The sequence below is a fragment of the Molossus molossus genome, unplaced genomic scaffold (assembly GCF_014108415.1).
Source record: "Molossus molossus isolate mMolMol1 unplaced genomic scaffold, mMolMol1.p scaffold_m16_p_12, whole genome shotgun sequence".
Taxonomy (NCBI): Eukaryota; Metazoa; Chordata; class Mammalia; order Chiroptera; family Molossidae; genus Molossus; species Molossus molossus.
Genome location: NW_023425347.1, coordinates 32,060,189 through 32,086,505, shown reverse-complemented (window position 1 = coordinate 32,086,505; position 26,317 = coordinate 32,060,189). Strand labels below are relative to the sequence as shown.

The 26,317-nt window shown below is 36.8% G+C and overlaps 1 protein-coding gene and 1 pseudogene across 2 annotated transcripts; both read left to right on the top strand.

Moving 5' to 3' along the window:
• CDC7 (cell division cycle 7) lies at positions 1-26,317 on the top strand. Of its 2 annotated transcripts, XM_036255825.1 has the most exons (13): positions 1-106; positions 802-980; positions 7,539-7,622; positions 9,214-9,349; positions 12,800-12,893; positions 12,977-13,119; positions 14,027-14,279; positions 14,887-14,982; positions 15,895-16,070; positions 16,880-16,962; positions 20,021-20,170; positions 25,068-25,136; positions 25,771-26,317. In XM_036255825.1, exons 2-13 carry the CDS (start codon positions 866-868, stop codon positions 25,983-25,985), a joined length of 1,614 nt encoding a protein of 537 aa, XP_036111718.1. In that variant the 5' UTR covers positions 1-106; positions 802-865; the 3' UTR covers positions 25,986-26,317. The 2 variants fall into 2 exon arrangements, with proteins under 2 accessions (XP_036111718.1, XP_036111717.1); XM_036255824.1 differs by lacking the exon at positions 25,771-26,317 and having other exon boundaries at positions 25,068-25,646.
• LOC118627462 lies at positions 17,119-17,229 on the top strand (annotated as a pseudogene).

The window sequence follows — 26,317 nt, the reverse complement described above, 5'->3', positions numbered from 1 at the left end:
CGGGAAGTGTTGCGCAGGCGCGTTTAGCAGATTCGCTAGGTGGGTCGCTTTTGGAAGCGGCGACCCCGGCATTTGGGGAGCCACGGAAGTCGTATTCCCTTAAACCGTGAGTTTCCGACGGTTTGTTCCATGGTGAGGGATTGTGAGGGATTAGAAACGAATTCTCACTTCGGTCCTGCCGCAGCGCAGTGTCTACGACCCGGTCCTAGGATCCCGCGGGCCTGCGGCGGGAAAGTCTTGCGCCTGCGCGCTAAACATCCCGTTCGGTCCCGGGTCTGCGGGAGGAAGGTCCTTCTCCGCTGAGCTCGCGGTCCGCGCTCTTGGGGATCCCATTCATTCTCCCTTCCTCCTTCCGGCGCTCGTGGCCAGTATGATATCAGTTCTCCACCAACTTGCATGGGGCCTTGGACTAGTTTCCTGGCGCGCCCTTCTAGTAGTCTAACGATTTCCTCCTGTCCTCTTCCTTAGGTCAAACCGCTCACCCCACTAAGGCCTCTCCCAACCCCCATGCGCTAGAAGCCTGGCGCCTGGGCAAGGATGGTCCTGGGAACGCAACCTCTCATACCCGCTGCCCGGAGCCCCCAGCCCCCAGCCCCCGGAAATTCCCTTCGGCTCCCTGCCGATATTTTTGGAAGGGGAAAGTGAACCAAATGGAATCCTTAGAAATGGCTCACAGTTTTCTTCCTTTGGGGATTTTAACACATGGTTAGTTTTTAAATGTTTTCCCTGTAGGGGCAGTGGCATTTTTAGTGCTTGGTTGAGTGATTTAAACTTCTGTCTTCGGTGTTCTAATTTTCACAGCTGCTTTGTTCCCCCTGTGGACATGACCCCTTAGCTGGCATTTTGCATCCCAGTTGTTTTTGTGATGGAGGCATCTTTGGGGATTCAGGTGGATGAACCTATGGCTTTTTCTCCCCTGCGTGACCGGTTACAGGCGGATGGCTCATTTAAAAAACATGGACAGAATTTTAAACTACCAGGTATGTGTGTTATTTCAAAGGTGCACAGGCAACAATTCTGTAATTTCGATAATTTAAAAAACACAAAACCTCCTGAATCTTAAAGTGAGTTGTATGTATAAATGAAAGCATTTTTACAAATCAGTAAAGCTTCCTAAGGTTTAGATTTAGGACTGAAGTGCGTTTTAGAAAGGATTGTAGTTAAGCCATGTCATTTTACAGAAGTTGCTTCTAAATATTACTGATTGTCTATCAGAACACAAAATATGTTGATACCCAAAGTATAAGTTCTCTTCTCTTAGACTTATGTCCTTATGTCTGTCTACTCACCGTATTACATTAAGCTTGGGTTTTCCAGTTAAATATTCAAAAGCAGTATTCAGTGACAACAGTAAATGAAATGTTTGTAGCAGTAATAAAGCATTGTATCTCGGTGTACAGCATGAAATGTTATTTGACCCTACCCAGACCTTGAAGTGAGAGGGTCTAACAGTTCCTGATCTTGTACAAATGTACACCTTCATTTTTGCTCTAGCACAGTGCCTGGGACATAGTAGATATTTAATAAATACTTGTTAAATGGAGGAGTTCCAGTTAACTATTTTTTTCCCTAAAAGGTAGCTTAATCTTATTTTCCCTCTTTGTCTTAAGCATATTTAATGCTTGTCCAAAAGATACTCATTTTGACTATGTATGATGTGTACTTATACACTACAAAATAGACGTTAACCCCATCCTAGAAAAAGAATGATATCACATACTTTATTTATTTATTTAATCCTCACCTGAGCACATTTTTTGTATTTATTTTCAGATAGAGCAGGAGAGAGAGAGGGATAAGAGAGAGAAAGAGAAACATTGATGCGAAAGAGACACATTGACTGGTTGCCACCCACATGACCCCCCCCTGGGGGGGCGGGGACAAACTGCAACCAAGGTACGTTCCCCTAGCAGGAACCAACCCAGGACTCTGGTCTGAGGGCCAACACTCTAACCTCTGAACCAGACGGGCCAGGGTGACATCACATACTTAAAAAAAATAAAGCTCTGGCTGGTTTGGCTTAGCAGTTAACCCGAGGACCAAAGAGTCACAGGTTTGATTCTGGTCAAGGGCACATACCCCAGCCCTGGTTGGGGTCAGGCGGGAGGTGGTGACCAGTCGATGTGTCTCTCTCACATTGATGTTTCTCTTCTCTTTCCCTCTCTCCTGACCCCCACCCCCAATCTGAAGATAAATAGAAAAATATCCTCGGGTGAGGATTTTTCAAAAAGCAAGAAATTTTGAAACAGGGCAATTAAAAAAATTTATTGATTGATTTTGAGAGAGAGAAACATTGATTTGTTCCATTTATTTATACATTCATTGGTGCTTGTATGTATTCTTGACTGGAGATCCAATCTGCAACCTTTGCATATTGGGATGATGCTCTAACCGACTGAGCTAACTCACCAGGATTGACATCACATACTTTTGATTTCTGACCAAAACTAAACTCCCCTGTCAAAATGAGTACCCTTCTTGATGTCCCCATTTTTGGTGATAAAAGCCACTATTATTCCATTTATTTATGCTTAAAACTTTAAAGTTGTCTTCCACTTTTTTTTTTTGGTGGTACGTGCCCCTAGCAGGAACTGAACCCGGGACTCTCTGGTCCGCAGACCGATGCTCAACCGCTGAGCCACACTGGCCAGGGCTGTCTTCCACTTTTATATTTGCTTCCCATATCCAGTCACCCAACTTTATCTTATTTTTATTTTCATGTGTGGCATTACCTCTTATTCCTATTTCTACTTCCAATACATTAATTCATTCTTTTATACTTTGCTCTTGGATTATGACAAAGTGTGCTACCTAAACTGACTGCTTTTTCCTTTTCCTGTCTTCCAGTGCATCCTTTACACTGCTACTAGAATAATCGTAAAATGCCACTTTCATGGATGCTGTCCCCCATTTCCCTTTTTTGTTTTTTTAATTACCTGTTTTTCATGGTCCAGCTTTCCCTTATGTTTTTGGGCACATAATAGGTAATACAATCATTGTATTATTTTTCTTGTATTGTTTAGCACTCTGTGTATTTTGTCTCTTCAATTATACTATGAGCTTGAAGGCAGTATCTCATAAAGCTCCTAATATATGTTGTACATTAGGCAGAATGTATGAATAGATGAATCTGACTTGGTTCTAGCATTATGTTCAGGTGAAAGCTACTATTTTAATATTCTGCTGGAAATCTGGGAAATAAAGAGTGGGACGAATTTTATTTTAAATTTCTAAAGTTTTGTGGCTTTTATGTAACAGAACATTGAACATTATAAACAGTGTCTTTGATAATTCATAGGACATGTTGAAATGTTTTTCATGTGGTTCTTTTTTATATGACCCCGAGTGAAAGCTAAGGTTATATCAAAAACATAACTTTAGTAAGGAGAGTAAAGCTGATGGGGTCCAGGCACATGTCTCATGATCTAATGTGATTTATTTTCCCTTGATGGAATTACTTTGAATGGTGGGACTTTTTCTATATCTTTATAGTCCCAAAACCTAGTAGTGTACAGCACATAGTAGATGCTTGAAAATATTGAATAAACAGTTTAATGCAAGGATATAAAGTGTAATGGGTGAATAGCATGACTCTTTGTTTTGGGTTATTTGTCAGTCTTTTATGATTTTTTGTCTGATAAAAATTATACATGCTTATTGAAGAAAATTTAGAAAATACAGAAAACCAAAATAAAATACCCCACTATCAAAATACTGCCACCATTGTGTATCCCTTTAGTCTTCCTGTGCATACAGGTATATACTTAAAAAATATTTTTTTATTACAGGTAACATACAATATTATATTAGGTTCAGTGTACAACAATAATGAATAGATGTTTATATAATTTACGAAGTGAACATACTGATGAGTCTAGTACCCATCTGACACCATAATTCCCTATGCTGTACTTTACATTCCTGTGACTATGTTTATAATTGGTAATTTGTACTTCTTTTTTTTTTTTTTTAATCCTCACCCGAGGACATTTTTTCCATTTTTTGTTCAGATAGAGAGAGAGGGAGAGAGAGGAAGAGAGAGAGAGAGAAACATCGACGTGAAGGGACACATCGAGTGGCTGCCGGTAATTTGTACTTCTTAATCCCTTCACCTTTTTCACCCAACTCCCAATTCTTTTCCCATCTGGCAGCCATCAGTTTGTTCTCTGGAGATACATTTCAAAAAGCAAACAAACTGAATTGAAATCATAGCCAACTTATTTTTAGTCTCCGTTTTTTACTTAGCAATATATATCTTGAACATTTTTGTGTGTAATTAAATATTCTACAGCTTGATTTAAGATGACTGCCTAATGGTCACTGCATAGTATGCTATAATTTATTTAATTGCTTTTTCTTATTGAACCACTAGATTATTTTTTATTATTAATTTATTTTTATTACTAGATTATTTTTTTAATTAAGAAAAATGCTGCAGTGAATAAAGTACCTGGCATAGTATTGGACCAAATGTTTATTCTTTCATTCTTTCAGCAAGCCTTTATTTTATTTTACTTTTTTTGTTAATCCTCACCTGAGGATATTTTCTCCATTGATTTTTAGAGAGAGTGGAAGGGAGGGAGGGAGAGAGAGAGAAAAAAAAAATTGATGTGAGAGAGGCACATTGACTAGTTGCCTCACACATACACCCCAACCAGGGCTGGAAATCAAATCTGTAACCCAAGTACGTGCCCTTGACTAGAAACCGAACCCAGGACCTTTCAGTCTGCAGAGCTGACGTTCTATCCACTGAGGCACACCAGCCAGGGCTCATAGCAAGCCTTTAAAATAATCTATTTTTCAAATTTAGCAAGTGATAAAGGTCTATTCAGTGAAATAATGAACTATAAATTATTTATATATACACTAAATGTCTCCTCCGTACTGTTGAACTGTACTGGAAGACTTACTTTTAGTGTTCTTAGCCCATGATTCCAAAATGGGTTATAGGTACCATCTTGGTTTGCCTGGGACAGATGTAGTTTATGCTTGTTATAATTATTATCAGTGCCTGTCTTATTCTCAAGAGTGTTTCAGTTTGGGCTAAATTATATGATCTCCCTAGTTATTGGGACTATAAATCAGGCAATACAGGAAGCCCCAGAATGAGCATGTTATACTCCATGGTAAGTAATGGAAAGCATTTCATTTATATGATGAATATTTATTAAATATTTATTGTGTGCTGGTACTTTTCTGGATGCTAGGAATACGTTATGCATAAAACAGACAAATATCAATGCACTCAATCTAGTGCAAAGAGAGAGAAAATAAATAGAATGTTCAAAAGTGATGAGTGCTGTAAAGAAAATGTAGAAAGAAAGGGAAGATAGGAAGTATTGTGGAAAGAGATTGTGGTTTTAATCAGTCGGTAAGAGAAGGCTTCAGTGTGGTAACATTTGAACTAAGACTTGAAGTTGGTGAAGGAGTGAGCTTTACAGTTATCTGGGGAAAGCATTCCGGGCAGAGGAAACAGCAAGCTGGAGGGTCCTGAGGTGGGAATGTGCCTAGCTTTTAGGAAAAGCAAGGAGGTCATTGTGAGTAGAAGTGGGAGGGTGAGATGTGAGTGAGGTGTAAGGAGAGGAGATAGCTCTTTGGGTTTATGTGGAGCAAGATGTGAAACTATTAGTAGGTGTGAGCAAAATAGTGATATGGTGACTTAACTTTAACAGAATCACTTTGGCTGCTATGTATGAATAGACTAAAGACCGACATAGGTGAAAGGAGACTATTGCTGTATTAAAGCCAAATTGGATATATTATGTAGTAGAAAAGACAGAAGCCTAGACCTTCATTATAAAAACATGGACATTTAAATAATTCTTTTTAGCCCAGCCAGTGTGGCTCAGTGGATTGAACGTCATCCCATGGGCTAAGAGGTCCTGATTCGATTTTTGGTCAGGGCACATGCCCAGGTTTCGGGCTCAATCCCTAGTGGTGGGGTGTGCAGGAGGCAGCCAATTGATGTATCTCCCTCAACATCGATGTTTCTCTTTCTCTAAAAAAATCAATAAAAACGTATGTATTTTTTTAATTATTCATTCTAGCTTATGGACTTTTCAGGGTCTTCCCCAAGTCCTCAAAGTATATATATTTATTAATCTCTGCCTTTACTAGTATTTTCTAGCATTTGAAATGAATGTTCTCTTCTGCTGTCAGCTCTCTTCTCCTTCAGAATTTGAGGATTTTGCATTCACTTTGGTTGTCGGGAAGTTTTACTGTTGTTTGAAAATTGTCAAAGTTCTGTAGTGACTGGAAACTAGTGGACAACAGCAACCCTGTCATTGTACTACACAGCTTTTGGTATTGTTAATCACATACACAATAACAAAACATGCACATAAACACTTCAATACATTTAGTGATAAAAAGCCCTATAAACAAGGTTCCTAAAATATTTCATTGCATCTAAACATCACTGAGTATAAGATACACCATTTTATGTACTACTCAGATGCTTCCAGCTATACTATGATGCAGTGCTTTCTCATTATCTAAAGTTTTTCTTTTATACTTAGTGAAAGTGTGTCAGACCTAATTAGACAAGTAATTGTATATCTCTGGTACGTACTTAAAAAGGAAATGTACTGAGAGGTCCTGGTTCGGTTCCTGGTCGGCACATGCTCGGGTTTTGAGCCTGATCCCCAGAAGGGGACGTGTAGGAGGCAGCCAGTTGATGTCTCTCCTTCACATCGATGTTTCACTCTCGCTCTCTTTACAAAAATCAATAAAAACATATTTTTTAAAAATGATGTTTTGGGGGGAAAAAACTTTTCTGTTTCTTCTGTGAAGGTGCTTTGAAAATGTCTTAAACTTTTATACTATATAGAGTTTGTGATAACTTAACGAAGTAGTTGATGCTTGGCCTAGATATAGAAATAAAATCTGATGATTCAAGTATGTAGTTCTCTTTTGTATCTAGTGGTTTATCTCATTTTGTATTATTGCTTCTCTTATTTTAACCATGTATATTTTTAAAAGAGCTTGTATTTATTTCAAAGTAGCAATTTATCTGCTGTCAAGGTTAGAGGATACCTTTGGTAATGGAACAATTTAAAAATATGTATTTTTTAACATTCCTAAGAGCCTTAGTAGACCTCCTTTATGAGGGAATACTGTGAATATACAATACATAAAACTTTCCCAAACCTGTAAGATTGTGTATCTCTTGGGGGAGGAAATAATTTTCAAGAAGATTACATGCCATCTAGTGATCATAGCCCAGATTGTTATTTTTTAAATTTAGCTTCATTGTGTTGTATGTAGGCAAAGACAATGTATCTGTTAGTATGTAGTAATTCCAGAGTAGTAGAAATTCTGTGTATGTGATTTTGGGACTTAGCAGTTTTGTCTGTTAGTTCAAGAGATGTATGTGAGTTATAACAACTTGATGGGGTTTTAATTATTCTTATCATGATTTTAATTACACCTATTCATTTGTAACTTAATTCATGTTTTAGAATTTGAGTTTTTTAACTTAGAAAAGTATAAAATATATTCTCATTAGTTGTAACTGTAAATTGTTTTTTCCTTGATAGGTGTTAAAAAAGATATCGAGAAGCTTTATGAAGCTGTACCACAGCTCAGTAATATGTTTAAGATAAAGGACAAAATTGGAGAAGGTAATTTGGGGATATATTTTACTATCTTTTTAAGTTTTTGTTTTTTTCTTTTTGTTTTCCTTGTTTAGTCTTGATGTTCTTTATTATTTCCTATTGAATAATATACTCCTTTTAAAAATATTGAGACCATGTTTATATTACTATATTATAAGTAGTAATATAATGGTAACAGCTTTTCTTTTTTCCCTGGAAAGAATGGCAGAATAAATAAATGTTTACAGTAAAATGAACAGCGCTGTTTTAATCTTTATACTTTTATATATCACCCTGACCGGTTTGGCTCAGTGGTTGGAGTGTTGGCCCTTGGACCAATGAGTTATGGGTTCGATTCTGGTCAAAGGCACATACTTTGGTTGCGGTTCATCTCCGGCCCTGGTGGGGTTGTGCGGAAGGCGGAACCAGTCACTATGACTCTATCACACTGATACTTCTCTCTGACTCTCTCTCTCTCTCCCTCCATCCCACTCTATCTGATAAGAAGAAGAAAAATATCCTTGGGTTTATAAAATTTTAAAAAGTATTTATATATTAATAATATATTATTAATGATAATTACTAAAAATAAAAAAATTAAGATTCAAATGGAGAGATTTGATAAAAGGAAGCCAAATCTTTATCTTATTTCTCTATTGCATTTAGAAAGAATTGTGCATTGAAACATACATGAAACCTAAGATGGCAAATGATGATAAGAAAGTGGTACAATATTTATAGGATGGTCATTATTAACATAAATGCCATTGAAAGACTGACAGTCGCCCTGGCCGATGTGGCTCAGGTGGTTAGTGTCATCCTGTGCACCAAAGTGTTTTGAGTTCAATTTTTAGTCAGTGCACATATCCAGGTTGCAGGTTTGACCCCCAGTTGGGCGCATATGGGAGGCAACAAATCGATGTTTTTCACATTGATATTTGTGTCTCTCTCCCTCTCCCTCCCTCTCTTTCTAGAATCAACAAAAAACATATTTTGGGGTGAAGATTAAATTTTAAAAAAAGAATGACAATCACTTTGATTCAAATGAGTTTGAGAAATATACTGTGTATAGTTCCCTTTTGATTATTCATGATGAGCACATTAAAGGCTCTGGAAAATTTTGTAGTAAAAATATCAATTTGTTTTAACTCAGTATTTCTCAAGTTTAATAGATCACCAGATTTTTTTTCTCTTTAGTTTAATGCTAAATTTAAAAGCCCAGGTGTTTTATTTATTTATTTTTCCCTAAGACTATTATTTCTACTTCTAACAGACAAGTATCCAAGTCTTAAGAAAGTAATTTCAAATAACAATATTTTGGAAAAATACTTATTAGAATGGGTCATGGCATTATGCTAACCCAGTCAAATAGATTTACTATAGAGCTTTGATTAAATTAATATAAAATTCCCTAAAAAACAGAAGAGAGTTAAAAATTTATTAAAAATTTAAAATAAGTTGTATTCACAGATGTGTTTGCTCTTTGTGTTCTTTGTCATTAAAATAATGATTTTTATAATTTTATCAGTTTTAAACAGTTTTTATTATCTATTTTAACATTGTTTTATTAATATTTTTAAAAAACAAATATTGAAAAATCGAATAACTTGTTTTACAGGCACTTTCAGCTCTGTCTATTTGGCCACAGCACAGTTACAAGTAGGACATGAAGAGAAAATTGCTCTAAAACACTTAATTCCAACAAGTCATCCTATAAGAATTGCAGCTGAACTTCAGTGCCTGACAGTGGCTGGGTAGGCAGTTTAAAGACATTTTAATTGGACTGGCTACATGTAATTTTTAAGACTTTTAGGTAGCTATCTATCTATTAGGGATGGTGAGATTGTCCATTAATTAAGCATATTCTTCCGTCAGGTATTTGCAACTTGCTAGTACTTTTTCTCTAACCTTGGAATGGTTGGTTAAATTTATATTAATTTTTGGAGTGGATTTTCCTTGAGTCTAAGCTTGACTTCCTGCTCTTTTACCACTTTTTTCCCCCCTTATTTTTCTACCAAATCATAAACCTTGGCACCCATGGTCTAGATATTTGTTTTAAATCTGGGGAATTTGTCCTGGCCTGGTGGCTCAGTTGGAGTGTCATCCCATGCACCAAAAGGTTGAGGGTTTAATTCCCAGTCAGGGCACATACCAAGGCTGCAAGTTCAATCCCCAGCCCTGGTTGGAGTAGTACGGGAGGCAACCAATCAGTGTTTCTCTCTCTCTCTAAACATATCCTTGTGTGAGGATTAAAAAAAAAAAAAAAACACGTGGAGAACTTAGTATTTTACATCTCTCCTCCAATAGACAGCCTCATCTCATTTTCTTTTGAGGAACAGAATCATTTGGCATGCCTTTCTCGTTGGTCTCTCTCTCTCTCTCTCTCTGCTAGGTCATTCTTATCAATACACAGACATGATCTGGTATCTCTTATCTCCCCTTCCATCTCATTTTCAGCTGCTCCATCATTCTTTGCTCCCCTTTAGTCAGACTTCTCAGAAATTATCTACATGTACTGTTTTTACTTCCACAAACCCTCCCCCTCCTTCACTACACATAGGTGTGGCTGCTCTTCTATATGTTAAATGGAAACTCCTTTAGATAGAGTCACCAATGACTTCATTTTGTCAGTTCCTGTTCACATGAACTCCAGGCAGTGTTTAATGTAATTGATTTGAACCTATCATCTGACTTTCATGCTGCCTCAGACTTCTTATTTTCTTCCTGCTTTATTTGGCCTTTCAATTTCAATGTTCTTTGCCAGCTCTTCCTCTTCTACCTGACCCCTAAATGTTGGAATTACTCAGTGCTTGATCCTGGGCTTTCTTTCTTAGTCCGGACTCTAGGATCATGTATTTCCACATGACTTTCTCTTCACAGCAATGATTCTCATAAATATATCTAGCTGCAGACCTCTCAGCTGGGGATTTGTATATGTCCACCTACCTATTTCATTTTCCATTTGTCACTTTCCATTTCGGTACCTAATAAACATCTCAAATGTAATATGCCAAAAACTAAAGTTTAATCCATCTTTGCCTACCAAAAAAAATCATATCACAACTGGTTTTCATCTACCCATCTCAGCAAGTGGCACCACCATCTCTGTCCAACTGCTCAAGCCAGAAACTGAGTGCATCCTCAATTTCTCCATTTTTCCTTCTAAACCACATTCATCACCAAGTCCTGGCCATTTTGCCTCCAAAATATATCTACAAACTCATCCATGTCTTTCTATTTTCTCAACCACTATTTTCATTCTAAACCTAGATTACTATAGTAGCCTGCTTCTCCTCTTTCCCCCCTAATCTCATGGTAGCAAAATAGCCAGAGTGATCTTTAAAGTATAAAAATATGTATGTATGTAATATAAATTGGATACTGTTACTTCAACCACTTAAAATCCTTCAGTGGTTTCCCAGGGTACACTGAAAAAAATCTGACCTTGTCCCATGTCTTCCCATCTTTCTCACTGTGCTACAGTTTTTTTTAGTTCCTCAAATTTGTCTCAAGAGCTTTCTTAACCTCAGGGCCACTGCCCATACCATTTCTTCATTTAGGAAGACCCCTCACAGTGCTGACTCGTCATCTCAGCAAGCGTGGCACCACTTCAAAGAGGTCTTCCTATTCTTTAAATTAAATTAGATTCTCCAATTTTTTTTTATTGTCACAGCACCTTTTGATCTCTTTAAAAGCTCTTCTAATCTGTTGTGATTTGTTAACTTGTTTATTATCAGATAGTAAATACCATGAGGGTAGAAGTGGTGTTAATTTTAAGTCACCATTGCATCTCTAATGTCTAACATAGTATCTAGCAAATAACAGTGCCCACTAAATATTTATAGAATGAGTGAACAAGTTTATTTCTTTATTTCTCCCTTCTGTTTATTATAAAAGACAAGAGGATGAGATGGGCTCTCTGAGGCATGATTACATACATCTTGTCCCTTGAATAAGATCATTTCTTTTTCCACACTTGAAATAGCTCCCTCTACCACTTTTTTTGTCCCCTGTGTGTCAAAACTCCATGCTAAAAATGTATGTGATCTTGCTTCCCTTCTAGCTTCCACTCTGGTTTTCCTTCTTTGTTTTGCCAAATATTTTAGGCAAATTGTCTGAAATGTTCAAATTCCATTGTATTCTATTTTTCCTCCTTAAATCCTGTTTTACCTCTTCCTTTCCACTTAAATTGCTCTCAGAAAAATTACCAGTTAATTCCTCCTTGCCAAACTAAAGCCTTCCCTCTGTTCTTATTTTCTTTGACCTCCATGCTGATCACCCCTTCTTTCAAAACTCCTCACTTGGGTGACATCTCTTTCTGGGCTTTCTACCCCTTCCTCCTTATTTCATCATCCAACTTGAGACTTTTCCAAAGTTTGGTTTTCTCATCTCTCCAATCATTTTCACTGCTGTATGTATCACTTCTCTGCATATTCACTGACTTTTCACTTAAGATTTAGTCCTGTATCTAGGTATTTTTATCAGCATGATGAGGTCTCGGTTTTGAAGCTTTTCCTGAATTCTGTACATATTTTCTTGGTATCCATGTTTTACTCAATTAGGCCCAAAGCCATGAATATCAACTTTACCCTATTTTCTCATCTTTTATGAGATGCAGTATAGCATAGTGATTAAGAGCATAGATCAGGAACAGGCTGCCTGATTCAGATCCTGGCTCCATGACATGCTACTTTAATGGGGAACTTCCTTAACCTCTCTGTGCCTCAGTTTTCTTACCTATAGAAAAGGGGGATGAAATAATAGCACCATTTTCAGGATTGTTTGAAGATTAAGTGAATTCGTTAATAGATGTGAAGTGCTTAGATCAGAACTTGGTATATTGTGAATGCTCAATAAATGTTAGCTATTTTTAAATTTATTTATTACTATTACCATCTTATCTGCTACTAATCTTGTTAATTCATTCTTATTTTTTTCTTCTCATTCTGTCACTTTTCCAATTAAAACTATAATTATCTCATGTTTGAATTATCATAGTAACTTCATACTGGTGCTGTTTTTATTTTTTTTAAAAACCTTTTTACAAGTCAGTTAAATGTGTATATTATTCTATGTGATGATAGTTTTAAGTTAGTCTTCTAGCATTATTTATGCATTGCTAAAATTGCGTTTTAAAAAAATAGGCATGAAGTTTCAGTTTATTTGACCTTTCCTCTAAAGTTCACTGTGCATTTTTCCACTAGGGGGCAAGACAATGTCATGGGAGTTAAATACTGCTTTAGGAAAAATGATCATGTGGTCATTGCTATGCCATATCTGGAGCATGAGTCCTTTTTGGTAGGTTTTGATATTTCTTGGATTTTTATTAACGAAATATTTAATTGAAAAAAATTTTGATCTTATTTATAACTTTATTTTAGGACATCTTGAATTCTCTCTCCTTTCAAGAAGTACGGGAATATATGTTTAATCTGTTCAAAGCTTTGAAACGCATTCATCAGTTTGGTATTGTGCACCGTGATGTTAAGCCCAGCAATTTTTTATATAATAGGCGCCTGAAAAAGTAAGTACAGAAAGTTACCAGAAAATATTTACACTCGAGTGAATTTGTGCTATTGGATCCATCTCCTACACATAGAACATACTACAACTACCATGCACAGATTTTGTCTGTTTCAGATTTTCATTGTAATCAGGGAAGGCAAACAGTGAAGAAGATAAAATTGCATTAGTAAAGTAATACACATTGTTAGATGTTCCCTGGCTCAGTGGAAGTGTCATGCAGCTAAAACAAATATAGAAAGCGTCTTGTCTTTTTTGACCTTATACATTTCTCTCTTATTTCTGGGTTTCATTTTTCTTTTCTAGTAAATGAGGGGATTAGATGATATGATAGCCAATTTCCTGTTTCAACATTAAGTTTTGGGTTTATGTATATTTTTTATGCTGATTATATGTATACAGTGAGGCACTGAAAACTTAAATATTGCTCTTCATTCAATGGATAGTATTAAGAGAGGTAAGAAGAATAGAACTATAACTTTCTTCCTTGGGCCTTTCTACTTTTGAGTTTTCTCTTTAATTTTCTTTAAATCAGAATTAAAACTATGATTTTAATTTATTTTTTTTAAGTTGTTTAATTAAAAATTATTTGCTATGATGACATCTCTGGCACCATTAGAAAAGAAAGGATTGTGTTTATATTCTTTCTTCCTTGTCTGCCTTGTCAGTACAAGCCACTGGAAAGCGGGGCTGAGAGGTTTTTGTGTATGTGTGTGATGGATCTTTCCTTAGTTTTCAATCCTAGCTAGCTCTTAAATCCTTACCTTGTGTGTAAAACTTATTTTTCTTTTTTTCAAGAATGTTATAAATTCTTAATTCGTCACCAAAAGAATTACAGTTTCTATATGAATATAATTTGAGTATATTGTGATGTTACAGAGAACTAAAAACTTACTTTTGTTTCTTAGGTATGCCTTGGTAGACTTTGGTTTGGCCCAAGGAACCCATGATACGAAAATAGAGCTTCTCAAATTTGTCCAGTCTGAAGCTCAGCAGGAAAGTCGTTCACAAAATAAATCCCATGTTATCACTGGAAACAAGATTTCACTGAGTGGGCCAGCAGCACCTAAGGAGCTGGAGCAGCAGCCCACCACAAAAACTTCTGTTAAAAGGCCCTACACAAATACACAAATTCAGATTAAACAAGGAAAAGATGGAAAGGTTCTACCTCTTTTGTCTCTTAAGTACTAACACTGTTTTAGAAATGTACTCTATCATCCAACAGAGGGGGATATAATACTAGGATAATACTTGCAATTTAAAATACATTTTTACACTTGTCATATATCCAATTGATTAGATTTTTACTAAGGTTTGTAATAGCTTGTTTTTAAAACTGAAGTTTATGTGGCAGATTTATGATGTCTTTCTCATTACAGTTATATAACAAAAATGGAAAATAATAAATTTTCCCTGCATGTTTTAAAGTTCAGAGTAATTATCTTTTTTACGGGAAAGCATTAGTTACAGGGGAACAATTCTGAAGTGTCTATCTCCATTTTAGCTGCACAGCAAAATGTAACATCCATGCAGGTGGTTTTTGAATTTTTCATATACTTGTGGACTATGATAACATTGTATGGGTGTTAAAGAGTTCTGTCTAGACTATTTTCTCCTTTCGCAGAAGTGTTTTGGTGCCTGAGAATGACTTGGATGCAGCTGTTTTTGTTTCATGTCACTTAACTCTTTCAGAACTGTGGCAGAGTACAGCTGGCAGAAAGTGTTACAGATATAATCCTTATTTTCCTTGTTTTTGTTGGTATTGTAGGATGGATCTGTAGGCCTTTCTGTCCAGCGCTCTGTTTTTGGAGAAAGAAATTTCAATATACACAGTTCCGTTTCACATGAGAGCCCTGCAGTGAAAGTAAGTAATGGAGCTTATTAGTGCAATCATCAGTTAGCCGTACACTGAAGAGGATGTAGGGACTGGCAGGATTCGCATGTATTATCAGGAAGTTTTTAAAAGTACAGTTTTGCTTTGAGTATCTAGTCAACACTTTTATTTTCTCCAGTTTTGTCTGAACTTTTCTGGTGGAATTTTTTATTAGCTGACTGTTGCTCTTAGTCTAAAGGAACATCTGGATCATTAAGGTCTTTTCTCTCACTGACTAGAATGTTGAGTTCCCACAGCTAACACATTTTTGACACAGTTGATAGCGTGAAGATGTTTGTAAAGTTTATAAAATTGTCACCAATGTTAAATGGTTTTAAATTGACTTAAGATATCCTGTTGTAGCTAGCCAGCTTGAGCAACAAATTAAAACTCTGATTTTAGACAATGTAATGGTGCAGTTTACAGTTCTGAAATGGAGTTAGACACTAGACCATACCTTTATATTTTTGTAACATATCAGGAAAAGTTTTAATAAATGTCATATATTTATCAAACTAGAACTAATTAGTAATTTTTTTTTTTAATCCTCACCTGAGGATATGTTTTACTGATTTTAGAGACAGAGGAGAGAAGAGAGCAATATCAATGTGAGAGAGAAACTGGTTGCCTCCTGTATTTGCCCCCACTGGATGTGCCCTGACTGGAAATCGATGTACAGGATTATGCTCCAACCTACTGAGCCATACCAGCCAGGGCGAGTAAATGTTAATATGTTTATTCAACAAAAAAACTTTAAAGACCCTAAATTTTTTAATAGACAACTATTTGTTAAATCCAATAGCACTTTCAGCAGTTTTAAAGGTTATGCATTTTGCCATACTAGCATTTGAAGGCATCATGTTAAATGTCATGAAAATAGAAAATACAACTTTTCTTTTACAGCTTATGAAGCAGTCAAAAACTGTGGATGTACTATCTAGAAAGTTAGCAACAAAAAAGAAGGCTGTTTCTACAAAGGTTATGAATAGTGTGATGAAGAAAACTATCAGTTCTTGCCCAGCTAGCCTGACCTGTGACTGTTATGCAACAGATAAAGTTTGCAGTATTTGCCTTTCAAGGTAATGTATTTTTACAGTACTATAAAATCACCAGCATGCTGCTAGACTAGATTAGAAATTGCATCGATTTTGTTAGTTGATTTAGTGAGTGGAAGAGAACAGTTCTGTGAACTCTATGGGCACTGATACAGAGCAATACCTTGAAGAGCAAACGATAATTATTGTCATATAGTGTTCATTTGACATGCGTGTGCTCTTTGGGAAACACACTTGTTCTTATTTGCAAATAATTTTGATGGAGGAATAGCCTTTTTGGAATCTCAGAATTGCACATATTGTTTGTTGATTTAATCTCTTATTTCCTTTCTTTATTCTTGCCCATATAGAATAACCAGAAACAAAGAATAAAACTCTTCTCTCACTCCCATTCCCAACTCTCTGTCACATAAATTTTTCTTTTCCTTTGGGACTTGGCTTTCAGAGCCTTTCCCAATTAACTCAGTAAATGAATTAAAAGTATATTAGTGAATAAGTATATTACTCTAAACAGAATAAGTGTTCATACCTCTGCATTCCTGTTGAATTCTATTTTTCTATTATGGCTCTTATCATCTACTGCCTCTTTTTATATCCAGAAGTTACTCTAAAACCTTTCTGGAGTAAGACCTAGGAACTAGTAGAGATGGTGGGGAAGGATCTGTGGAAGCAAAATTTAGGATTTTCATCGCATTAGATTATCATTTTACTTTATAATAACATTTATATAAATATCAAGGTGGGATGTACTGTGAATTAAATTGATAAATGTTATTTTTTGGTCTTAATTAAACTTTAACATAACTAGAAAAATCTTATTTCGTCATCATAAGGCGACAGCAGGTTGCCCCTAGGGCAGGTACACCAGGATTCAGAGCGCCAGAGGTCTTGACAAAGTGCCCCAATCAAACTACAGGTATGTTGCTCTAGAAGTACAGAACTCAATTAAAATTGATTGTTCCCAGGTGTATCTTATTTTATTATCTTAATCTATTTCTGACTAATATTTGAGCTCTTCTGCAAATGATTCTAGCAGTGCAGTATTTCCATTTTTTAAAGATAATACTAAGGTATTGCTTCTCAGCCTTGGCTAAGATCAAATGTAGTATCTGCTCTTATCAGTTAAAAGATAATACTATATATGAACATTTCTAATCCTAGTGGTTTTTAAAAAAAACAGTTTTTTAATAGATCACATTTTGCTTATTTACAAGATGATTTTACCAGGAATTCTTTTAACATCATCTTTGTGGGGAATAAATTGTGTTTAGTAGTCTTTGCTAACTTAAGACTTACAGAATTTTACCTATTTGCTTAATACCTCAAAAGTTTTCTGTGATGCACATATGATTGTGTATTTCATTAAAATTACATTTTGTTATTGTGATAACAGTGTAATAGCATTAAAAATATTTTTGAGAAATAAGAGTGTTGTCATGGAGCTGAAACTCGGAAACATCTTATTATTAAATAGATGAATCCTACTATTCACTTGGATTTATGGACATTAATGAAATGCATACATTCATTGTGTGTATTCTGTACTTGCTGATATAAAAAATGACTAAAACTGTTCATACTCTAAGAAGGACACACACTCAAATAATTATAAAATAACCCAGTGAGTATGGTTATAACACTTTATGCATGGTATTTTAGGGATACCTAACTGTCCTACTTGAAAGGATTATGGAAGAAAGTTTATGAAGAAAGAACCTCTGAGAAGACATTGTAAATTGGGTTTGGGGGTTGGCATTGAGGCATGAGCAGAGGAGCTCAATAAACAGCATGCTGTAGTCATACAGGAAACAAACATTTAGAGTACCTAGAATGTAAGATGAAAGTCGAGGAATGATAAATAAACCTAGAAATTGGTAGACATGGTCAGATCACACTTGTTAAATGACTTGGACTGTATTCTTATGGTATTAACAAGTTATGAAGGAAAAGAAATGGTAATAATTTTTTTCTAAATGGATTTTTCTGGCATGTGTGCAGAGAGAATAGATTTTGGAGATGGTGGCCTGCAGTGGTCCAGGTGAGAGATGATGAAAGCCTGTATGAGGGCATTAGTAATAGGAATGAAAACATGGGAAGGATTAGAAAGGCAGAGCATGGTGGGTACGTGAATGTGAGATTTGGGTATGGGGTTGGTGAGGAGAAGGGCATCCAGGATGTTTATCAGATTCCTAGCCTGAGGCACTTGGATGGGTACCAGTAACTGAGGTGGAGAATAAAGAAGCAGCAACTGATTTATAGGGAAGGGTAAGGTTGGGAGCATTAACTGGTTTGAGATATTTTTGGGACATTCAGATAGAAATGTCCAACAAAACGAGTAAATCTTAAGTTTATAGAAGTCTAGTTCGGAAATTCATTTGCGTGTCGTCATTGTATAAATGGTAACTGTAGCCACGAAATGGATGGCCCAATAAGGGAGAATGTAAGGGGGAAGAGGTTGGAGCTCTGGGGAACCTCAGCACTTAAGGCTTGGAGAAAACTGATGGAGCAGGCAGAGGCACAGGGAACCAAGAAAGGCAGATGATACAGTGGCCAAGGGAATAGAGAGCTAATTCGGTGATCCTGAGAGGTCAGCAATTAGGAGAGAAGGTGTTGCCAAAATTTTTTAAAAAATGTTTCTGAGCATGAGGCTGAGCTAGCCTTAATTTTAACTGCCAGAATTCTGGAGAACAGTTTCTATAGTGAAAGTTAGGGTTAGCATGTGGCTGAAGAAGAGCTATTACTGTTCAGTGCTTTTCACTAAAACGAACCCCTTTTACTACTGTGGTGTATAATTTTTGAGGAACATGTAGATTTTATCCCCACATAGTTGTTTTTGGATTTCTTTTGACCTTCTAAAATGTGCATGTACTTAGTGTTTTCTAATGATGAAATTCCTTTTAAATGTACCAAGAATGTTGCTAAAGGAGAAGAAACCCCACCATTGTATTGTGTATTAAAGATATTAGACTAGAGAGTCTCAATTCTGAAGTTACATTAAAAGCATCTGGGGAACTTTAAAAAAATATACTGAGCCCTGATCGGTTTGGCTCAGTAGTTAGAGCATTGGCCTGTGGTCCAGAGAGACCCGGGTTTGGTTCCCACTAAGGGCGTGCTCCTCAGTTTGTCCCTGGCCCTGGATGGGTCATGCAGGAGGCAGCCACTCGATGTGTCCCTTTCACGTCTATGTTTCTTTTTTTTTTTAATCCTCACCCGAGGACATTTATTGTTCAGGTAGAGTGGGAGGGAGAGAGAGGAAGAGAGAGAGAGAAACATCGATGTGAAAGGGACACATCGAGTGGCCGCCACCCGCACGACCGACCAGGGCCGGGGACAAACTGCAACCAAGGCACACGCCCCCAGCGGGAACCAAACCCGGGTCTCTCGGGACCACAGGCCGACGCTCTAACCGCTGAGCCAAACCGGCCAGGGCACGTCGATGTTTCTTTTCTCTCTCTCTCCCTCCCACTCTATCTGAACAAAAAATGGAAAAATGGCCCTGGCCGGTTTGGCTCAGCGGTTGGAGCGTTGGCCTGCGGTCCAGAGAGACCCGGGTTCGGTTCCCGCTAAGGGCATGTACCTCGGTTGCAGTTTGTCCCCGGCCCTGGTTGGGTCGTGCGGGTGGCAGCCACTCGATGTGTCCCTTCACATCGATGTTTCTCTCTCTCTCTCTCTTCCTCTCTCTCCCTCCCGCTCTATCTGAACAGAAAAATGTCCTAGGGTGAGGATTAAAAAAAAAAAAAAAAAAAATGGAAAAATGTCCTCGGGTGAGGATTAAAAATATATATATATATATATTGATTCCTGAGCCCTACTCCAGAACAATTAAATCAGAGTCTCCGAGGGATTGGGCCTGGGCATCAGAATTTTTAAAGCTCTGAAGATGATTTGAGTGTATAGTAAAGGTTGAGAACTACTGATGTAGATGATAAAATTTTGGATTTGGGGATTTTTTAAAAGTTTGTTTTCTGTTACAGCAATTGACATGTGGTCTGCAGGTGTCATATTTCTTTCTTTGCTCAGTGGACGATATCCATTTTATAAAGCAAGTGATGATTTAACTGCTTTGGCTCAAATTATGACAATTCGTGGATCCAGAGAAACTATCCAGGCTGCTAAAACTTTTGGTAAGCAGTTTTATATTCTAGAACAAAACAAATGCCTTTGATTCTCTCCCACAAATTACTTAATAAATTATTATGAAATTCTCTTTGGAAATAAACATTCTGTATTCAGAAAGTTCTCTCATGTTGGATAGAAAATTTCCCAGATGCTTAAAAATTAGTTGCATTGTGTAGGGAAATTTTTCATCACTTCTATACATATAATTATTTAATCTTATCAAGCACAAAGTACTATATTTATCCAATAGTTCAAGTTTAACTCTATAATCTTAAATAAAAGAATAAGGAATAAGTCCCTGTAGTTATGGCTTGACTTTATTACATACATATTTTAAAATTTGTTTATTGTGTATTTATTATGCATTGAGTGCTTTGGGGCTTGCCTTAAATTATATTAGTCTATACTAACAAGTAAACGGTTAATTATAATACAGTGGTAATAGGGATGATAGAATGGGCGTTAGTTGTCAGGGTTACTAAGAATAGGGTTACTGTAGCAGAGAAGAAAATGAACAGAACACCTTTACTTAGTATTATTGTAAGCATATATTGGACATGGGAAATCGTCTCTTTAGCTACACAAAGTTCTTGTAATTCCAGACTGGGATATACAGTGTACATCATAGGGCACCTGAGAATGATCTCAGCCTTGCTCCGGCCAGACACTTGAACTCAAATACCCATGCACATTTATGTTAATACTTTCCAAAGTGGATGGATGTGATTGAGTCAGCGTGTTACCACACAATATGAAACACCTTTTTGGGATGGAATTTCAGTCACCCCACTTCAGGAGTCGCTTGGCTGCCTTGTGCCCAGCCAGAGGATCAATAGGTCTTTTGTTTTGTTGGGTTTTGTGTGTGTGCTTTTTTGGGACATTCAAATCTATTCTGCTTTATTAATGAAAATAATATTAAGTTCAAACATAGCCTAAATAAAGCATGACAAACCCACTGTATGACCATTTGTCAAAATACACGTGACAGACATTCAAGAAGTGTTTGTGTTCTTCTGATACAATTATCTGAGAGCTGTGCTTGTTTTGGTTTTCAGAATGGAGGCTAATTATTTAGTAAAAATGGATGTACAATAATTTTATTCAGTTAGCGATGAGTTGTCTATACTTTCTCAGATCTCTCTCTGAAGACTTTTTTATTTCAACCACACCTACTAATATTCATGACACCTATCCATGGCTACTGTTAAGATACATCAGAATTTTAGTAAACCACCACTTTATTGTCATTAAAGAGAGATAAACCACAGAACTTATATGCATGTATGCATGAACTGTGGACATGGACAACAAAGCTGGGGACAGGGTGGGGAGGGAGAAGGAGGGGGAATGAATGGAGAGAAAAGAAACATCTGTAACAAAAATTAATTTTAAAAGCAATTCATAAATTGGGTCTTAATCAGGGGTGCGAAGTTATCTGAGGAACTTCAAGACATACATGTGCTTATCTCACTCCATCCCTTCCTGCAAAATATGATTCAGATAAACATGATCACAGGAAGGGTCCAGGCTTGTTAGTTTAAAAAAACAAGTGATTTGGACTGAGACCTACCTGTGACGAAGAAAATAATTGCCCCTTGCCTAGGCACCAGTGCTGTGGTCTCATTCACCAGAAAAACTTAGTGGCGGTTTAAAAGAAAGCCTCATAATAGAGGCCTATCCAAAAATGTCTTCGTAGCAAAGTCAATCCACTCCACAGTTTATACCTTTTATATTAAAAGAAAAAAATATTTTTTCCTTTTCCTTCTACCTCCTCCATCCCCTTTCCCTCTTGTAATCACCATAATGTTATCTATGAGGTATTTTTTGTTGTTAATCCTCACCTGAGGATATTTATTCATTGATTTTTAGATTGAGTAGAAGGGAGGGAGAGAGAAAAAGAAACATTGATGTGAGAGAGACACATCAGTTGATTGTCTCCCACACAACCCTAATCAGGGCCAGGATTGAATCTACAACCCAGATACGTGCTCTTGACTGGGAATCGAACTCGTAACCCTTTGGTCCAAGGGCCAGTGTGCTAACCCCTGAGCAAAACTAGTCAGGGCTGTTTATTTTGATCATTAGGTTCCCTATATGAGTGAAATCATGTGGTACTTGTCTTTCTCTCACTGGCTTATTTCACTTAGCATACCACTCTCCAGGTTCATCCATGCTGTTGCAACGGGTGGATTTCCTTCTTTTTTACCACCAAGTAGGATTCCGGTGTGCAAGTGTACCACAGCTTTTTAATCCACTCATCTACTGATGGGCACTTGGGCTGCTTCCAGATTTTGCCTGTTGTAAATAGTGCTGCAATGAAATAGTCGTGCATATATTCTTTTGAATTCGTGTTTCAGATTTCTTTGGATATATACTCAGAAGTAGAATTACTGGGTCATAAGGCAATTCCATTTTTAATTTTTTGAGAACTCCATACTGCTTTTCACAGTAGCTCTACCAGTCTACATTCCCACCAACACATCCTTGCCAACACTTGTTTGTTGACTTATTTTTGATAGCCATTCTGACGGGTATGAGGTGATATCTCATTGTGGTTTTAATTTGCATTTCTCAGATGATTAGTGACGTTTTCTCCACATCCTTGCCAACACTTGTTTGTTGACTTATTTTTAATAGCCATTCTGACAAGTGTGAGGCGATATCTCATTGTGGTTTTAATGTGCATTTCTCGGATGATTAGTGACGTTGAGCATCTTTTCACATGTCTGTTGGCCATCTGTATGTCTTCTTTGGAGAAGGGTCTGTTCAGGTCCTTTGCTCATTTTTTTAATTGGATTGTAAAAGAAAATTTTATCTAAGGAAAGAAAATAAGGTGAAGTAATACATACATATAAGGGAAGAGTGACCATGAATGGAAAGCAAGAGTGATACCTTGGAAATTGTATTGAAGAGTATGTTTATTTTCAGCTAATTGAGAAAACTTCCATGTATTATAAACAAGTTTATGAGAAGTTTTTGAACATGAGAAAACCAAAACATTTTGTTGAACAGCTAAATCTCCCCCATCTGTATTCTCAGTTATAATGAGGACGTTCATTATAACCTCAGTTATAATAAATGTCTGACACCAAAACATTCCAGGGCAAGTGTCCTGTAGCAGGCAAGGGTTTCTGGAGATTTATTATTGTAATGCTGTTCTCCTGTTAAAAACACAATGCTATATAACACTTGTCTCAGTTTTATTAGTATGAAAACATAACATTCTATAGTTATACTATAACTTTTGAATATAGGACTCAAAACTTTAGCAACCACAACTGTGTTATTTTTTATGGTTCGAAGAAATGACTTGCCTAGGATTAGCAGTGAGAGTACTTCTAATTCTCTTAGCTTGTCTATAATGTGCCCCACTGTTCTCAACCATTAGACCGGGCCCCACGATAGACTGTCATTTATGTACCTGTTGAATTGTGTCAAATAAATTCAAGATACAAGATATTTTTTAATTGAATGTATCAGTTTAAATTATTTTCCCTGAATCATGTGTCCTCTCTTTGGATATGTAAAAAAAGTATTTTAGGCATATTATGTAACTTGAGTTGTAACATGTAGTTGTTTCATGACTTCAGAGTAGCCTGTAAATTAAGGAGTAAAACTATATGACTATTCTCCTCTGGCTATAATTTTCTAGAGAATAGGAATGATAAAATAGAATTAAAAGTAAAAAAGGGTTGGCATGTTGTATCTTCAACCAACTTAGTTGTTGGTGATTTATTTCCTTTGTCTCCTGCCTGCCTGCTGTGCCACCCTCCCTTTCACCCTGCCTCCGTACACAGATCAGAGTGTGTAAAGATAACTGTTATCTAGAGCTAGATTAATTAATTGCTTTAACAATCCATATTGTTGACATATACCTCAGAAAGGAATCTATACGCTGGGCTACTCATTGTTTCGAGCCATATTTCTGTTTAATAAGGAAATACAAGGCAAAAAAAAAACCCCCATATTGTCTGTTTATGTGCTTAACTTAGTTTTGTCTGTCTAATAGTAATCCTGTTGGGAAATTGTTTTAAAGACATTTTTAAAAACTGAGATCGTGTTTGTGTGTCATTCGTTCAGAAACATTTATTGGGGCTTTATGTGTGCCAGCTATTGTTGAGTCTCTGTTTTCACAGAGTTTAAATTCTAGAGGGAAGACAAGGTAAATATATATTGTTACACAGATCAGTAGTATTGAGAAAGATAAAAGGGGAGAGGAAGTGAAAAGGGTTCAACTGTTTTGGAGAGGTTGGTCAAGGACATAGCATCTGTAAGGATGCGATATTTGAATAGTGACATGAGAAGCTAAATAATGTCTTTTGTCCAGTCCAACAGGCATTGATTGAGAACCTGGTATGTACCAAACATTGTCTTGGTTTTGGGGAATCAAAGATAAATAAGATAATCCCTATTTTCAAAGAGCTCATAGTCTAGTAGGTGAGACAGACATATATTTTATCAGTTACAACACAGGATAGCAGAGTAATAGTAGAAATCTTCACAGGATGCAGAAGTTTAGAATGATCAACTATCTGAGAGGGTCAGGCTTCACAGAGGTAATTCCTGAGCTGAGTGGAGTTTCCTGGGCACATGAAGGAGTGCAGGGCATCTTGGCCAAGACAGGAACCATGTAATCAAATGCATATAGAAGCTGGAGCAGTCAGCAGGTCAAGTGAGTCCTTAGGCTAGTAAGTCACTGCTTTCTATTTACTATCTCCCACTTTGTGATTTGACCTTCAGCTGTGTAGTGCAAAACACCACTTAAAATAGCACGTGGTGCTCTGTCTCAAACTCAGTGTAAATATATCCATAAAGCAATGGTTGGACTTGCATGTTTCTTGTGAAGAAGGCTTCTGGTTTATTTAAATACTATATAAAAAATGTTTAATTTTTCTCTTATAGGCAAATCAATATTATGTAGCAAAGAAGTCCCCGCACAAGACTTGAGGAAACTCTGTGAGAAGCTCAGAGGTATAGATGCTAACACTCCCAAATTAACAAGTGATGTACAGGGGCCTGCTTCTCATGACCCAACTTTTTCAGAGAAGACTGATCATAAAGCTGCTCACCTCATACAAACACCTCAAGCACAGCACTCAGGGAGTTCATTGTATAAAGGGAACAGAGATGGCTGTGGGGGTTGTTTTGATGTGTGCACTGCCAATCTAGAAGGCTGGGACAAGGTGCCTGATGAAGCTTATGACCTGCTTGATCGACTTCTGGATCTAAATCCAGCTTCAAGAATAACAGCAGAAGAAGCTTTGTTGCATCCTTTCTTTAAAGATATGAATTTGTGTTGAGAGAGAACATCGATTGGCCGCCTCCTGCATGCCCCTCACTGGGATCTGGCCCACAGCCTGGGCATGTGCCCTGACTAGGAATCAAACCACTGAGCCACACCAGCCGGGCGCATTTGTTATATCTTTGATGAACACTAAAACTGAGAAAATGTTTAGGGGGATATCACTTAAAATTGAATTTAATTTATCTATTTTAAAAAGTATTTTGTGAAAGCATTTATTATGTGACTTGCCTTTTTTCTTTTTCTTTTAATGGTGTCTCTTGATTTTTTTTTTTTTGCCTTCTCTGCCCCCACCTTACACAGTCTCCTTGGAAATTATATGGTGCTTTCAAACAGAGTTTCTGGGTGCTTTTTTAAAGATTATATATGGTTATAGTTGGAAACTTAAAATAATGCATATGCTGGTTGATAAAGGGAATCCACAGGACCAAGGTAAAGATTTAGTCCAAAATTCTTTTTTCTCTCAATGTGTATGCTGTGTTTTTTTTTTAAATACTGTCTTAGGTATAATTAGGTAGCTGCTAAAAGGAAGAATGAACACAGACTTGAGAATATTACTGGAGACTTTTCCTCTGGAGCTGTCCAGATTTCTGTATTCTGTTTTGACTAAATTGGTCCTGTTCAGAGAAAGTTGATTACTGGAGTTTTGACTTGGGTGGGAAGAAAATAGATAGGCAAAGTAGAAAAGACCAAAGAGAAAGGTTTATGTATTACTATATTTCAAAATGACAGCATATCAAACTTTCTATGGGAAATAAGTTGGATGTGGCTCTGTCGAGAAGTTTTGTTTCATTAGAAGTCAGAGTAAAGAACCAGCTTAGGGACGTATAGCATTCATTCTATTGAGCAT